We start from the raw sequence: 15,075 nt of genomic DNA on the forward strand, positions 1-15,075 counted from the left end.
TTGAAAAGTCTGTCACATTAACATTGACATCGCATCAAGAAATGACCATGAAGAAAAATATATAACAATGTCACCACATCAAAGAAAGCTATCCTTTTTTGACCCGTCTTAAGCACTCCTCTCCCATGTTGTTGCCATCCAGCTTGATGTAGGAATCATTGACATTTGTGATTGAGGAAAGAGGACCGGCTCCTCCTGTTAACAAGCTAGACGTTCTCCATGCTGTCCCGCTTCTCCCCTGCCTTTCGGGATGCACACACACACACATGCACGCAAGCACACGCGCGCACGCACACACGTACGCTCGACGCACGCACGTACACACACACATACACTCGCAAATACATCATTTAAGCTACATTTCTTTCTTCTCACCACATGCAATTCGACTAAACAACATAATTTATTTGTCGACTATAGTTTTACAGAATCTGTTTCTATCTGAGCCAAAATAATTTGTTTATCACTGTCAATGTAAACACAAATGTCTACGATATATGTTTACTTTCACGTGTCCACAATATATGGTCATAAATTGGAAATGATGACCTATGATTAAATCCTTGTCAAATACCTGATATCTAATACAGTCATCAGCTTAGCAGTGATAGGAGAAACCACATGATTACAGACCCCAAGGATCTAGCATACAGGGAAAACCAAAGGGGTCCCAGTACGCTTGATTCTAGCAGTCTTGAAGGACGCTGGACTAAGGCCTGAAGTGAGGGAGGAGTTGATGAGGGTAGTGAGGAATGGCAGGATGTCGCATGGAGACGGCCTGGAGGAGAGAGGAGGGGATCCGGTCAATCAGGAAGGTGGTGGCGTTGTTAGACCTAACTATTCTTTGGCCATCTTCGGAGGAGAGAGGAATAAAGTGGGTAAGAACAGAGGCGTGGATAGGGGGAGGGAGTATGGTGGCAGAGGCAGAGGAGTTGATTTTGGTCCAGGCAGGTTTGTGACAAAATGGAGTTGAAGTCTGAGAGGAGGTGAAGGTAGTGACAGAGATCGTCAGGACAGTCTGAGCTCTTCCATTTCCTCTCACCTGCCTGTTACTCGGCTGTACAAGCCTGCAGAGATTCGACAGGACTTCAAGAGGACTTCCCTACAACCCCAGTCCCTCGTCTCTCACTACCCCCAGGTCTGGCGCAAGGGCATATCACTCCAGTAGAGATGACTAGGTTCATTTCTCGGCTATCAAACAAGTTCATTGACTTTTGGACTTAAAATCAAATATTGGGACTTCAGCAGGGGAATCATAGGGGTAAAAAATGGGTATTATGAGGTAATATTAGCAGAGCAACAGCTGCTGAATAAAAGGCAAAAAAAAAAAGAAAATAAAAACAAGGACTAATAATCAAAAAGAATATAAAAAATGTGAATACTGTGAACTAGTGTGTGCAGCTAGGTGTTTGTTTATTGTGTACATCTGTTGTAAATGTATCTGTTACATTTATTTAACCTTAAACGTCTATGACTCTGTAGTCCTATATTTTTAACTGTTTGCGTCAGACAAAGGCTGGTTGTCTAAGCTAAATATAACACATTTTCCAAAATATGAAAATGTTGAATGAAGGAAAATGACAAAAATGTCCAAAAGTCTTTACTTTTCTGAAATCTCTTTGAGATAATTTAGTTTCTCCTCCAAGTACACACTACTAATATAAAATATTTTAATTCATTCTACTGGCTTTGGAGGGCTTCTAGTAATTACGCTACTGGTTATTAAGGGTATGGTACTGATTAATACAAAAACAAACAGATAAACATGGTAAAGCGTGAGATGGATGCGATGCACTAAAATCCAACCCAAAGTTGCATGTTGCTCTACTTTTTGGGCCAAGGGGGTTGGTCCACATTTTTTTGAGCAAGGCACAAAAGTGTGTTTGTTGCTCCTACTGGGCAGGGTCCTGTCTACATATTGGACTGAGTCAGTGCTAAGAGGACATTCAGTCATGTCTGAGGTGCTGCTGAATACTGTTCTGCTGCTGCTGTTGGGCCTTCTCTACCTCGGGCCACTTTGGCCGGTCCAGGGTGCCCTGGTGATCTCTCGCTATGATGCTACGACGAAGGTGAACTTACTCATATTGTCTTTCATATTATTATATTATAAGTCCATTTGAAAATGACATCAAAGTCCAATGCTCCACTTGCCCTGCTTTTGTTGGTTCATCGGTTTTTACTGTAATTTTCTTTTCTGCTACCTGTTTAGTTAAGTTGTTTCTTTAGTTGTTCTGCTACCCGCATGTAGTTTAGTTGTAGTTATTCTGCGTCGTTTTATTCCTGATTTGTATGAGGACCTGCTTCTCCAAATGCCATTCTGGTTCACGTTTGGATATTTGATATTTATTCTCTTGGTATGTTATGTCAACATAGCATAATATGTTTATCATTTGACTACATTTCAGGAGACAGATGGAGCCATCAGGTCCATTCAGGTATTTTCAGCTATTTCCATTTTTCCTTTTTTTCTACGTGCCCTGATTGTTTTGGATCACCCAGAAGCCTGGACCTGCAGGCTAAAAATATTAACTTTTTCACTTTTGTTACAGAAAAGGAGTGTAGACGATGCAAAGGTAAGGGAAGACTTCTGGGATACATTTTGATATTCATGACGATTAGTGATCCACTTTTTGTTGTTGTTTTGCATTTCTAGTGCTAAAGGCATGTCTAGGAGTCTCATTTGTTATCAATATATGGTTTTTTTCGCCCACTCTGGTCAGATGGTGGAGGTGCTCAGTGTCTTGGTACACTGTACGGTGGCGTCTCGGTTCGCTCACACAGTCATGACCTCCACTGCTTTGAACAAAGCCAACTCCTCCCAGGAAATATTCTTCGAGGTGGACCTGCCCAAGACGGCCTTCATCACCAACTTCAGCATGTGAGTCTTCCACCAGACCTCACCTTTCAAAACACTGAAAGCTTTTCGCCTCCTAAAAAAAAGCACATGAGGTCTTCTTTAAACCAGCCAGTCAATAGACATTATGCCTGTTTCAACATTCAGTCTGTTGTTGGCTAACTGTTCAATTCATCAATATATAACGCTTCTTATTGCACATTCTTTGGATCCAATGTACAACACTTACAGCACAACTCTTGCTTGATTCCTTTGTTTGGAAGAGGCTCAAGTGAAAGATACGATTCCATCGACACATTGTAACAGCAATAAAAGCATTTTCTAAATCCTTTTTTCACGTTTCAACTGCCTCTTCTGGTCACAGGGAGATTGAGGGTCAGATCTATGTTGGGGTTGTGAATGAAAAGGAGAAAGCCAAGAAACAGTATGAGAAGGCTGTTTCAAGTGGACAGACAGCTGGACTGGTCAAGTAGGTGGAGATCGAACAGGCATTTAACTCGAATCATGTCACTTTGTGTTTAAAGAAACTCATAAAGTTCACATATTTTCCTGTTTCATATGGAAACTAAAGTGCATTTTACTGTTTGATATCACTCATTTGGGCTAATTGGCATGATTTTACAGAGCTTCTGGAAGGAAAATGGAGAAGTTCTCTGTGTCCGTCAACATTGCAGCCAAGAGCAATGTGACCTTCATCTTGACCTATGAGGAGCTTCTTCAGAGGAAATTTGGCAAGTATGAGATCCTGACCCGAATAAACCCCAAACAGCTGGTCCAGAACTTTCAGGTGAATCCAAGTTCACAATCCCCTAAGTTTCGTGGACTCAGTAAATGTACATATTTATACAAAATATATTTGTGTGTGTGTGTGTGTGTGCGTGTGCGTGTGCGTGTGCGTGTGTCTGTGTGTGTGTGTGTGCAGATTGTGGCTGATATCTATGAGCCCCAGGGCATTGCCTTTGTGGATGCCCATGCAACCTTCCTTTCCAATGAACTTCTCCCCCTGGTGGAGAAAACAGTCACAGACAACAAGGTCCAGTTTGATATCTATCAGCAGGAAGTGAATTACATGGCCGACTACATTTTGTGGTCATTTGAAGTTGAAGCCCATGCATCCCTCTTTCAGGCACACATCTCCTTCTCGCCCACGCTGGATCAGCAGAGGAAGTGTCCAGAGTGTGATGGGTCTCTGATCAATGGGGATTTCATCATCAAGTATGACGTGAAACGAGCGTCAAGCCTAGGAGACATTCAGGTCTGCTGTCAACAAATATATGAAAACAAATGCTGACTTTAGTGGAGCAATTGACCCGTTTAAACTGATCAATTCCACTTTTATATTTCTACCTCCAGATCGTGAACGGATACTTTGTGCATTTCTTTGCTCCTCCGGATCTTCCCCGTGTCCCAAAAAATGTGGTGTTCGTGATTGACAGGAGTGGTTCAATGTCAGGCATGAAGATGTTCCAGGTACTGTGTGTGTGTGTGTGTGTGTGTGTGTGTGTGTGTGTGTGTGTGTGTGTGTGTGTGTGTGTGTGTGTGTGTGTGTGTGTGTGTGTGTGTGTGTGCATGTGTGTGTGGGTATGTGTGTGTGTTGCATGGACAGTGATGTAGAAAAAATAACATGCATTTTATTGCATTCACATACTAACTACCAGCCTTCTTGTATTCTTGCCTCCAAAGACCCGCGTGGCAATGGAATCAATTCTCTCAGACCTCCATCCAGAGGACTACTTTGGTATCATCTTATTTGATCACTCTATTGATCCCTGGAAAGAATCCCTTACCAAAGCAACAAAGGAAAACTTGGATAAAGCCATTCAATTTGTCCGCCAATTAAATTCTAGAGGAAGTAGGTTAGCTTCTACTTGGCTAGATATCAAACTTCCCAACAACAACTAACCCTACCAAAGATTAATCTAAATCAATTCATTTTTCAGCCACTAACATCAATGATGCCGTAATGATGGCCATCAAAATGCTGCAAGATGACAGAAGGAACAAGAAGCTCCCAGAGAGAAGTGTGGACATGATCATTTTACTAACCGATGGAATGCCAAATGAGGGTGAGTGTACAGAGATATCAAAATACATTTGTGATGAAAGGTTTGAAGTGATATGTCATATGTCTCATATGTGGTCTCTCTTCATGGATATACCTACATCCTGTTCCACCACATTGGGTCATGATTGAGCTGTCTTCTTTAATGTCTGTGATTGTGTAGGTGAAAGTAACCTTCAAAAGATACAGCAGAACGTGTGCGAAGCCATCAGTGGTAATATGACTCTGTTCTGCCTGGGCTTTGGGGATAATGTGGATTACTCCTTCCTGGACGTGATGGCCAAACAGAACAATGGCGTGGCCCGCAGGATCTACGAAGCCTCCGACGCTACCCTTCAGCTGCAGGTGAAGTTATGCTAATCAGTGGCGTTGTTAGGATTTGAGGACTCTGGACGTTAATGCCTTTATTTTGTAAACTTTGTAACTGTGTACTCTGACACCTTATTCATAGTACACTCAATGTGTGCGTCAAACACTTGTTTACTTTCCAGATTAATTATGAATTGTGATTGAATAAATATAAGTATATTTTTAGTAATATTGAGTATAAGCAGAATATATCAGAACATATCACTAAACATGTAATGACATTCTACACAGTATCAGACTAGAGAAAAATTGTTAAATATGTTCATGTTTATTGGAATACGAAACACAGTTCATGTTTAGTACACTCCCATTCTCTCTCTGCTCCGCACATAAATTGCATGGATGCCGAGTAGTGGGAAGTAGATTTGATGCTAGAAAGACACACAGAGGAACCGATCCTGGCCTTTTGAGGTTCTCTAATGCATGATTGGAATGAAAGATGAATAGATCCTGGAAAATATCATATCAATCATTGTAGCAGGTTCGAGGAATGAGAGCAGGCGGGGTTGTCGTTCTCTCCGCAGGAGATCGGTTTATTCGCTTTTCAGGCGGAACAGAAATATCAAAAATGTAACAAAAGGGTCCATTTAGCCGTCTCGCGGTGGATCTCTGTCAGTGTCACTCGCTCGCTCCGGACCTCCCTGGTCCGTTCGCTCCTGGGTCTCTGCTTCACTATAACAGAAAACAGGCACATAAGTACAGCCTCCCTGATTGACCTGAGTGCAGACACCTGCTCACCACCAGGTTCAATCCCCCCCGGCCAATCCCGTGCGCTCCCAACCTGTCCATACTCCCCCTGCAGGCCAGACGTCGCACGTCCCCCCACACGCCCCCACCGCCCGACACCGGCCGGGGTCACATCCGGCCGCCGACTCACTCCCCCCCCCGGAGCGGTAGAGGAAGTCTGCCACGGCCATTTGTGCCCCAGGCCTGTGCACGACCCGAAAGTTAAAGGGCTGCAACGCGAGGTACCACCGGGTGATCCTCGCGTTGGCGTCCTTCATGCGGTGGAGCCACTGGAGGGGGGCGTGGTCGGAGTAGAGGGTGAATGCGCGCCCCAACAGGTAGTAGCGAAGGGCGCCGACCGCCCACCGGATGGCGAGACGCTCCTTCTCCACCGTGCTGTACCGACCCTCCCGGTCCGATAGTTTCCGGCTCAGGTACAGCACCGGGCGGTCGACTCCCTCCACCTGCTGGGTCAGGACCGCGCCCAGCCCCCTATCCGACGCGTCCGTCTGCAGGGAGAAAGGGAGATCAAAGTTAGGGGCGCATAGGACCGACTCTCCACAGAGGGCTGTTTTAATAGCCTCAAACGACACCTGGCATGGCTCCGACCACTGGACTGTATCTGGGGCCCTCTTACGGGTGAGGTCGGTCAAGGGGCTGGCCAGGTCCGAGAAGTGCGGCACGAACTGCCGGTAGTACCCTGCCAGCCCCAAGAACCGCCTCACCTCCTTCTTGGTTCTGGGCCGAGCGGAGGCGGCCACCGCCGTGGTCTTAGCGACCTGTGGCCGGACCTCCCCCCCCCCCAGGTGGTACCCCAGATACTGGATCTCCCTCCGCCCGATCACGCACTTCTTCGGGTTGGCCGTGAGCCCCGCTCGTCTCAGCGACTGAAGGACGGCCGCCACCTGCCGCACATGCTGCTCCCACGTTCCACTATAGATGACCACGTCATCAATGTAGGCAGCAGCATACGCGGCGTGGCCGTAACACCCGGTCAATCAGTCGCTGAAACGTGGCCGGGGCCCTGAACAACCCAAACGGAAGCACCTTGAACTGGTATAAACCGAGCGGAGTGGAGAACGCCGTTTTTTCCCGGGCTGCTGGAGATAGCGGCATCTGCCAGTAGCCCTTCGTGCAGTCCAGAGTCGTATAATAGGTGGCCATGCCAAGCCGGTCCACGAGCTTGTCGATCCGAGGCATTGGGTAGGCGTCGAACTTTGAGACCGCGTTCACCCTACGATAGTCCACACAGAATCGGCCCGACCCGTCCGGCTTCCCCACAAGCACGACGGGACTGCACCAGTCCCTGTGGGACTCCTGGACCACGCCCAACTCTAACATGGTTGCTAATTCGCGCCGTACCACATCTTGTTTGTGGACGGGCAGCCTATAGGGGCGTGTCCGCACCGTTAACCCGGGCTGCGTCTCGATGTCGTGAGTAATTAGCGGGATGCGACCGGGCAGGGGTGAAATGACGTCAGCGAACTGGAGTTGCAGGCCGGCAACGTCCCGCGCCTGACTCCGCGAGAGGTCCTCGCCCCGACCTACCGGAGGGGTGGGACCTGGGCCCGGGACTTCCGGCCCGAGCTCTTCTCCCTCCGGCAGTGTCGACGCAAACGCGACAGGGACCACGTCGTTCCACCTCTTCCGGAGGTTGATGTGGTACACCTGTTTGTTTTCGCCCCTGTCCGAACGCGCTACCTCGTAATCCACGTCCCCGACTCGCCGCGTGACCACGAAGGGCCCTTGCCACTTCGCGAGTAATTTGGTGTTAGAGGTGGGCAGCAGTACCAGGACCTTGTCCCCCGGGGTGAGATCGCGTAATCTAGTCCCTCTGTCGTACAGGCGTCTCTGACTCTCCTGGGCGCGGTGCAAATGCTCACGTGACAATACCCCTAGTGAGTGAAGCTTTGCACGCAGGTCCATGACGTACTGGATTTCGTTTTTGCTGTCACTGGACCCCTCCTCCCAGTTTTCTTTAATGAGGTCCAGGACGCCCCTGGGCTTGCGCCCATAGAGTAACTCAAATGGGGAAAAACCCGTGGAAGCCTGGGGCACTTCCCGCACTGCAAACAACAGAGGGTCTAGCCATTGATGCCAATTTCGAGCATCTTCATGTACGAACTTGCGGATCATGGACTTTAACGTCCGGTTAAACCTCTCACACAAGCCGTCCGTGGCTGGGTGATAGACGCTTGTGCGAACGGCCTTGACCTTCAACAACCCGTAAAGTTCTCTAATCGTGCGTGACATGAAATTGGTGCCCTGGTCAGTGAGAATCTCTTTCGGGACTCCCACCCGCGATACGACATGAAACAACGCCTGCGCAACACTCTTCGCGGAGATGTTGCGCAACGGAATTGCTTCCGGGTATCGGGTTGCGTAGTCGATCAGGACTAACACAAATCGATACCCTTGTGCGGAACGTTCTAATGGCCCGATAATGTCCATGCCTGTCGTGTCCACATCCCCGTAGTCCCCCTAACTGCCTGTGGGAACCCCGCCCAATCCAACCCAAGAATCAGGGGATGCGAGAGGCTCGAACTAACCGCCGCCTTCACCCTATATTTTCTACCCCCACAACGAATTTCGATGGGGACCAAAGGATACTCGTGCACATCCCCGTGTACACACCTCACCGAAACGCTCGACGCCTCCAACAATGCCTCGGACCGCACCAGGCGCTGGTGGATCATGGTCTGCATGCAGCCCGAGTCCAACAGCGCCCGCCGGAAGTGGCCAAGCCGCCCACACCCCTCCCCTGCCGCCTGAGCGCCCGTCTGTGGAAGGGGGGTGGAAGGCGACTCATGTGCCCGCTCTGGACCGCCCCCCCCCATCTCGCCCTCGGCACCGGGGTTGGCCTCTCCCGCCGTGGGGCAGCCGCCCCGGTACGTGGGCCCGGTGTCGGCGGTCGCTGGCTCGCCGGTGGTGGCTGCAGGTGGCTCTCCGCCAGGACGACCGCAGCAGCGAGGCTCTCGGGCCGATGGTACCGGACCCAGGCGGAGGTCCGAGCCGGCAGCCCCTCCACGAATCTTTCCATGACCACCTGCTCGACCACGTCCTCCGCTGTGTTCCGGTCTGGGACCAGCCACCTCCTGGCCTGGTCCCTCAGCTGCTGGGCGAAGGCGAAGGGTCGGTCCCCCTCGCTGAAGGCCAGCGCCCGGAACCGCCGCCGATGTTCCTCGGGGTAGAGACCCAGCCGGTCCCGGATGGCCCTGGTGATCGCATCGTAGTCCTGCTGGGCCCCGGCCGGCAGGCTGTGGGCCGCGAGCTGCGCCTCTCCAGTCAGGAGCGGTAGGAGCCGGTGCGCCCACTCCGGTCGAGGCCACCCCGAGACCTCGGCCACCCCCTGGAAGGTCTCAAGGAAGGCTTCCGCGTCGTCGGCCTCCCCCATCTTCGGGACGTGAATCTGGGCTGCGGGTCCCGGCCCTCGGGGTCCTCCGCCGCGTCCGCCGGAGGCGAGGAGCTCATGGAGCATGGCCCGATCGGCGGCAAAGGACTGAGCCAGCTCCGTGAGCACCTCGTTCTGTGCCTGGTGGAGCTGGCCTTGCCTCTCGGCCATCTGGGCCAGGTGCCCGAGTACATTTCCCAACGGGGACTGGTCCATTTATCTGCTCTCGGGCCCCGCTTTGGGCTCCAGTGTAGCAGGTTCGAGGAATGAGAGCAGGCGGGGTTGTCGTTCTCTCCGCAGGAGATCGGTTTATTCGCTTTTCAGGCGGAACAGAAATATCAAAAATGTAACAAAAGGGTCCATTTAGCCGTCTCGCGGTGGATCTCTGTCAGTGTCACTCGCTCGCTCGCTCCGGACCTCCCTGGTCCGTTCGCTCCTGGGTCTCCGCTTCACTATAACAGAAAGCAGGCACATAAGTACAGCCTCCCTGATTTACCTGAGTGCAGACACCTGCTCACCACCAGGTTCAATCCCCCCCGGCCAATCCCGTGCGCTCCCAACCTGTCCATACTCCCCCTGCAGGCCAGACGTCGCACGTCCCCCCACAATCATATTTTTGATAATAATAAAAAATATCCCAATTGAGATCCAGGGCTAATCATAAAACCATTAGGGCTTTAGCCTAGGATGCCCCCGGCCAAACAACAGCTATGATGCCTAGAGGTGACAATTTTTTCAAACAGCCCATTTCCATGTATGGGACCACTGGATATGTGTATGAATGTGTTGCAGGGTTTCTACGATGAGGTGGCTAGCCCGCTGTTGTCAGCAGTGGACCTGCGTTACCCTGACAACGCGGTGGATTCCTTAACCCCTCATCACTTCAGTCAGTTGTTCAATGGCTCAGAGATCGTGGTGGCCGGGCGGCTGTCTGAAAACGACATGGACAACTTCCTGGTGGAAGTGTTTGCCAATGGGGTGGGTGAAGGACATGTGATACAGTGGTATCTTAGGGCATAAGAGGTGCACAGTTCAGTTTGGTTTGAACTCTTTTGGCTTCTTGCTCAACGTAGTTTGAGCAGGACTTCCAGGTGCAGGGCCAGGCTAGTGTCACCGACTGGGACGTGATCTACCCAGAGAAGGAATACATCTTTGGGGATTTCACTGAGCGCCTGTGGGCCTACCTCACCATCCAACAACTACTGGACACCAGGTTTGAGCGGATGGAAGCCAGATATTGTTGGAATGGATTTCCAAAACCTCATTGCTCTGGGTATACATTCTCAACCTAGGTGCAAGACTGTCTGAATTCTTTGTGTTGTTTCCATTAACTAGTAAGAGTGGGCCAGCAGAGGAGAAGAGCAACGCCACGGACAAAGCCCTGGAGATGTCCCTGAAGTACAGCTTCGTCACCCCCCTCACCTCCATGGTGGTCACCAAGCCAGAGACCGAGGATGGTCCCAGCGGGCCCCTCATAGCGGACAAGCTGACTGAGGGTAGGACAGCTGGAGAGGCAGGAAGGAGGACTCAACGGAGTTGTACACCAACATACTGACATTGTGTCGTTATTGAGGTCCTACATGTATCTCTGTTGAATTATTCCCGCTTATTTCCACAGAACAACGGCAGCAGGCTGACAAACAGGGTAGGATTTGAACCGGGTTTGTATTTGAATTCCCCTATAGTAGCTCTGAGAGCGCAGGCCTTGGAGATACATTGCTTCTCACTGTGTATTTGTTGTTGGTCATGCGGTGTAGGTTCAGGATATCTACACTCAGCCCCTCAATCTGGAAGCCACTGGAGGCATCCTATTGCTCATAGTCCTACATACCTTGGTACGTATTCTATATTCATAAAATCTGGCCATTGATCATTGTATATGGTTTTAGCTTGAAATGTAGTGGGACAGCTTATTCTCCAGAATGACTTTATTTGACGCAACCAAGTCCATATATCTATTTCTTCCAATTGTTGCTTCCGCCTTGGCATTATACTTTTTGTTCAGTGGATGGAGATCCTCATTTCATAATCGAACTGCCAGAGAGAGAGGACGCTCTGTGCTTCAACATCAATGACTCACCTGGAACCATCTTTAACCTGGTCAAAGACCCCTCCATAGGTGAGCCTGCTTCAGTCCACACGGCACACTTGTGCTGTTCATAAAATGAAATTCCAACCTCTTGGCCGTTTTAATGATTACTAAAAGAAATCTATTATCTTATCAGTATCCTATAGGAAATTGATCCTTTAATCACATGTTGCTTCTTCAGGACTTTTGGTCAATGGTCAAACCATTGGGGATAAGATGGTTGCCCCTGATGGTAAAGTCAACACCTACTTTGGCCGCCTTGGTGTTGTCCATCAGGCCCTGGGGGTGAGGCTGGAGGTGACCACAGAGTACATCACTCTGTCCCAGGATGGACAAAAGGTCAAGCTGCTGTGGTCAGACCAAGCTTCCCTAAAAGGACCCAGGTTGAAACACCTAGAATCCAACGGATGTTTATGACAATGTTACGGCTTGACTTCCTCTCTTTGCTTTTTTACTTTGTCTTCCTACCAAGTCATTCTGATTACACCATCCACTCCATCTCCACTTTCTTTCCTAACCCCAGTGTGGATCTGCTTTTGACCAAGGACCGGAGCGTCAAGGTAACTTTAAGAGATTCTGTAAAGTTTGTGATCCTGCTCCACAAAGTGTGGAAGATGCACCCCTACCACCAGGACTACCTGGGATTCTACACTCTGGACGGCCACCTTCTCTCTCCATCCGTCCATGGTCTGCTAGGTAATGAAACAACAGGGAATCATAGCAGGAAGTAGTGTCCAAGACTTGGTGTTTATTGATAGTAATTTACTAATGAAACTAAGAACATGTAGAACAAAAAACTATTGAAACTGTTTTTATTGTAAGTGAAGAATAGCAGAAAGATTGAGATTTTCTTAAAGGGATCTATTTTGGCACTATTTAATGATGGATAGATAAGCCTACCAGTTGCTACAGTCCAATGGGTAGGCTGGTGAACTGATCTATCCATTATACATCTAGGTGGCCACTCCCACTTGAGGTGTCACAAAGTCAAAGGGCACGGCAGATTTGGAAACAGCTTGTAATGGATAGTCACACTCACACCTAGTAAATAGGCTATAATAACATGGAAATGAAACCGAAAGTAAGATAAAAGCTGATTGTAAGGGAATCAATATAAGAGTCTTTTCAATGGTGGTAAATTCTGCAGGTCAGTTCTACCATGGGATTGGGTTTGAAGTTGGAGATCTACGTCCAGGAGAGGTTCCTGAGAAACCAGACGCCACTATGTATGTCAAAGGACATCAGCTCAATGTGACCAGGTACACCTGCTACCTTACATGTGTTACACAGAACAGTGAACATCTAGATCGGAAATTTGGAGAAAAAATGATTTCTGACTTTTAAAACCACCTTGTGACCTCTCTCTTGGTCTCCAGAGGTTGGCAACGGGACTTCAGGAAGGATTTGAAGAGAGGAAAAAATGTCCCATGCTGGTTCATCCACAGTAATGGGACAGGGCTCATTGATGGCAGTGCTGAAGATTACATCGTATCAGGCCTCTTTAAGACAGTTTGACAAGTAGCAGACAAGCTCATCAATACTGCGGCACAGTGTGGCTCTTTCACCACACCTTTTCAGTGTCGTAATAATAATATGTAAGTGTAATAGTGTATGAGACCCTTAATGAAGTTCCGATGCTATCAAATTAATAAAGAAACCCTTGATTGATCACAGTACTACAATAAATATTAGATCAAATCAAGCATTTCAGCACCGTAGAGATCCTTTGAGTTTTGTGAATGACCAGACAGACACCTGGCAGTTTTTATTTTCAAGCTCTACATAGATTAGTTAAGGAATCGATTTGCCGACTGACACATTTTTATCATAAATAATCCTTTGAGGTAGTTTATCGAATATTTGTTTTAAAAATGTGCTTTTTAATTTGCATTTCAATCCAAATATGAATGGATCATTATAAAAGGAATCATTGAGTTTTTCTTGGCTGCTTGTTGTCATAGCCACATCTGTTGTGCTGTGTGTTGCCACAACCCCTGTCTGTCTCTGTGCTGTGCCTGCCACCCCTCAACTTTTCACACCTGGCGTGCTTCAGGTTGTCGTTCAAATACACCTGGTTAGCCTGCAGTCATCGCCAGATCGTACTTCGACCTTCAGTGGTAGATATTCGTACCTGTCTCCAGTTTTTTCTAACACTTACTAGTCGATATTTTTCTGTTGAAATCTCGTATCTAACCTTTGTTTCCTTTTGCCTCAGTGTTTGGTGGATCAGCACCTCCAGCCTCCCTGCTTCACTCCCTCCAGCCTGAAGCTCCCAGGCTCCAACCTGTCCCACCCCTGGTCTGATCCAAATAAACCTTTTCATTACTCCAACTCAAGTCCTGTCTCTGTGTTCTGCTCTTGGGTCCAGCAGCTATCGAACCCTAACACTTGTCAGATAAAGCAAGCACCTGGTCCCTGGAAACTTGTGATGGCGTTTGCTATTATGCATTACATTTTATAGACTAAATAATACTCTAATTTTGATGTATCCACTGTGAAAATAATTGTCAGGTGCAGCCCTTATCCGTGAGCTTGAAAAGTCTGTCACATTAACATTGACATCGCATCAAGAAATGACCATGAAGAAAAATATATAACAATGTCACCACATCAAAGAAAGCTATCCTTTTTTGACCCGTCTTAAGCACTCCTCTCCCATGTTGTTGCCATCCAGCTTGATGTAGGAATCATTGACATTTGTGATTGAGGAAAGAGGACCGGCTCCTCCTGTTAACAAGCTAGACGTTCTCCATGCTGTCCCGCTTCTCCCCTGCCTTTCGGGATGCACACACACACACATGCACGCAAGCACACGCGCGCACGCACACACGTACGCTCGACGCACGCACGTACACACACACATACACTCGCAAATACATCATTTAAGCTACATTTCTTTCTTCTCACCACATGCAATTCGACTAAACAACATAATTTATTTGTCGACTATAGTTTTACAGAATCTGTTTCTATCTGAGCCAAAATAATTTGTTTATCACTGTCAATGTAAACACAAATGTCTACGATATATGTTTACTTTCACGTGTCCACAATATATGGTCATAAATTGGAAATGATGACCTATGATTAAATCCTTGTCAAATACCTGATATCTAATACAGTCATCAGCTTAGCAGTGATAGGAGAAACCACATGATTACAGACCCCAAGGATCTAGCATACAGGGAAAACCAAAGGGGTCCCAGTACGCTTGATTCTAGCAGTCTTGAAGGACGCTGGACTAAGGCCTGAAGTGAGGGAGGAGTTGATGAGGGTAGTGAGGAATGGCAGGATGTCGCATGGAGACGGCCTGGAGGAGAGAGGAGGGGATCCGGTCAATCAGGAAGGTGGTGGCGTTGTTAGACCTAACTATTCTTTGGCCATCTTCGGAGGAGAGAGGAATAAAGTGGGTAAGAACAGAGGCGTGGATAGGGGGAGGGAGTATGGTGGCAGAGGCAGAGGAGTTGATTTTGGTCCAGGCAGGTTTGTGACAAAATGGAGTTGAAGTCTGAGAGGAGGTGAAGGTAGTGACAGAGATCGTCAGGACAGTCTGAGCTCTTCCATTTCCTCTCACCTGCCTGTTA

General features: G+C 48.3%; 1 protein-coding gene across 2 annotated transcripts; it reads left to right on the forward strand.

The window, feature by feature from the left end:
• The first annotated feature begins 1,945 nt into the window (after positions 1-1,945).
• LOC307083982 (inter-alpha-trypsin inhibitor heavy chain H3-like) lies at positions 1,946-13,819 on the forward strand. 2 transcript variants are annotated; one of them, XR_013812292.1, is made up of 23 exons: positions 1,946-2,069; positions 2,406-2,435; positions 2,550-2,573; positions 2,721-2,878; positions 3,219-3,323; positions 3,479-3,641; positions 3,777-3,887; positions 3,981-4,109; positions 4,208-4,324; positions 4,538-4,706; positions 4,795-4,920; positions 5,080-5,261; positions 10,195-10,380; positions 10,476-10,615; positions 10,738-10,898; positions 11,021-11,047; positions 11,160-11,237; positions 11,408-11,521; positions 11,673-11,874; positions 12,015-12,187; positions 12,639-12,750; positions 12,868-13,608; positions 13,707-13,819. XR_013812292.1 is itself a non-coding variant. In XM_079748073.1 (22 exons), the coding sequence occupies exons 1-22, from the start codon at positions 1,953-1,955 to the stop codon at positions 13,004-13,006; spliced, it is 2,763 nt and encodes a 920-aa protein (XP_079604199.1). In that variant the 5' UTR covers positions 1,946-1,952; the 3' UTR covers positions 13,007-13,663. The 2 variants fall into 2 exon arrangements, 1 of the variants encoding a protein (XP_079604199.1); XM_079748073.1 differs by lacking the exon at positions 13,707-13,819 and having other exon boundaries at positions 12,868-13,663.
• The last annotated feature ends 1,256 nt before the right edge of the window (positions 13,820-15,075 follow it).

The sequence above is a fragment of the Pollachius pollachius genome, assembly GCF_949987615.1.
Source record: "Pollachius pollachius genome assembly, chromosome: 12".
Taxonomy (NCBI): Eukaryota; Metazoa; Chordata; class Actinopteri; order Gadiformes; family Gadidae; genus Pollachius; species Pollachius pollachius.

What these genes read in the sequence shown, in the direction of transcription:
- LOC307083982 (XM_079748073.1), top strand. Translation starts at nt 1,953, where the DNA reads ATGTCTGAGGTGCTGCTGAATACTGTTCTGCTGCTGCTGTTGGGCCTT. An exon ending in GCTTCCCTAAAAGGACCCAG is followed by an intron (nt 11,875 to 12,014) that starts GTTGAAACACCT and finishes TCCTAACCCCAG; the next exon opens with TGTGGATCTGCTTTTGACCA. An exon ending in CATCAGCTCAATGTGACCAG is followed by an intron (nt 12,751 to 12,867) that starts GTACACCTGCTA and finishes CTTGGTCTCCAG; the next exon opens with AGGTTGGCAACGGGACTTCA.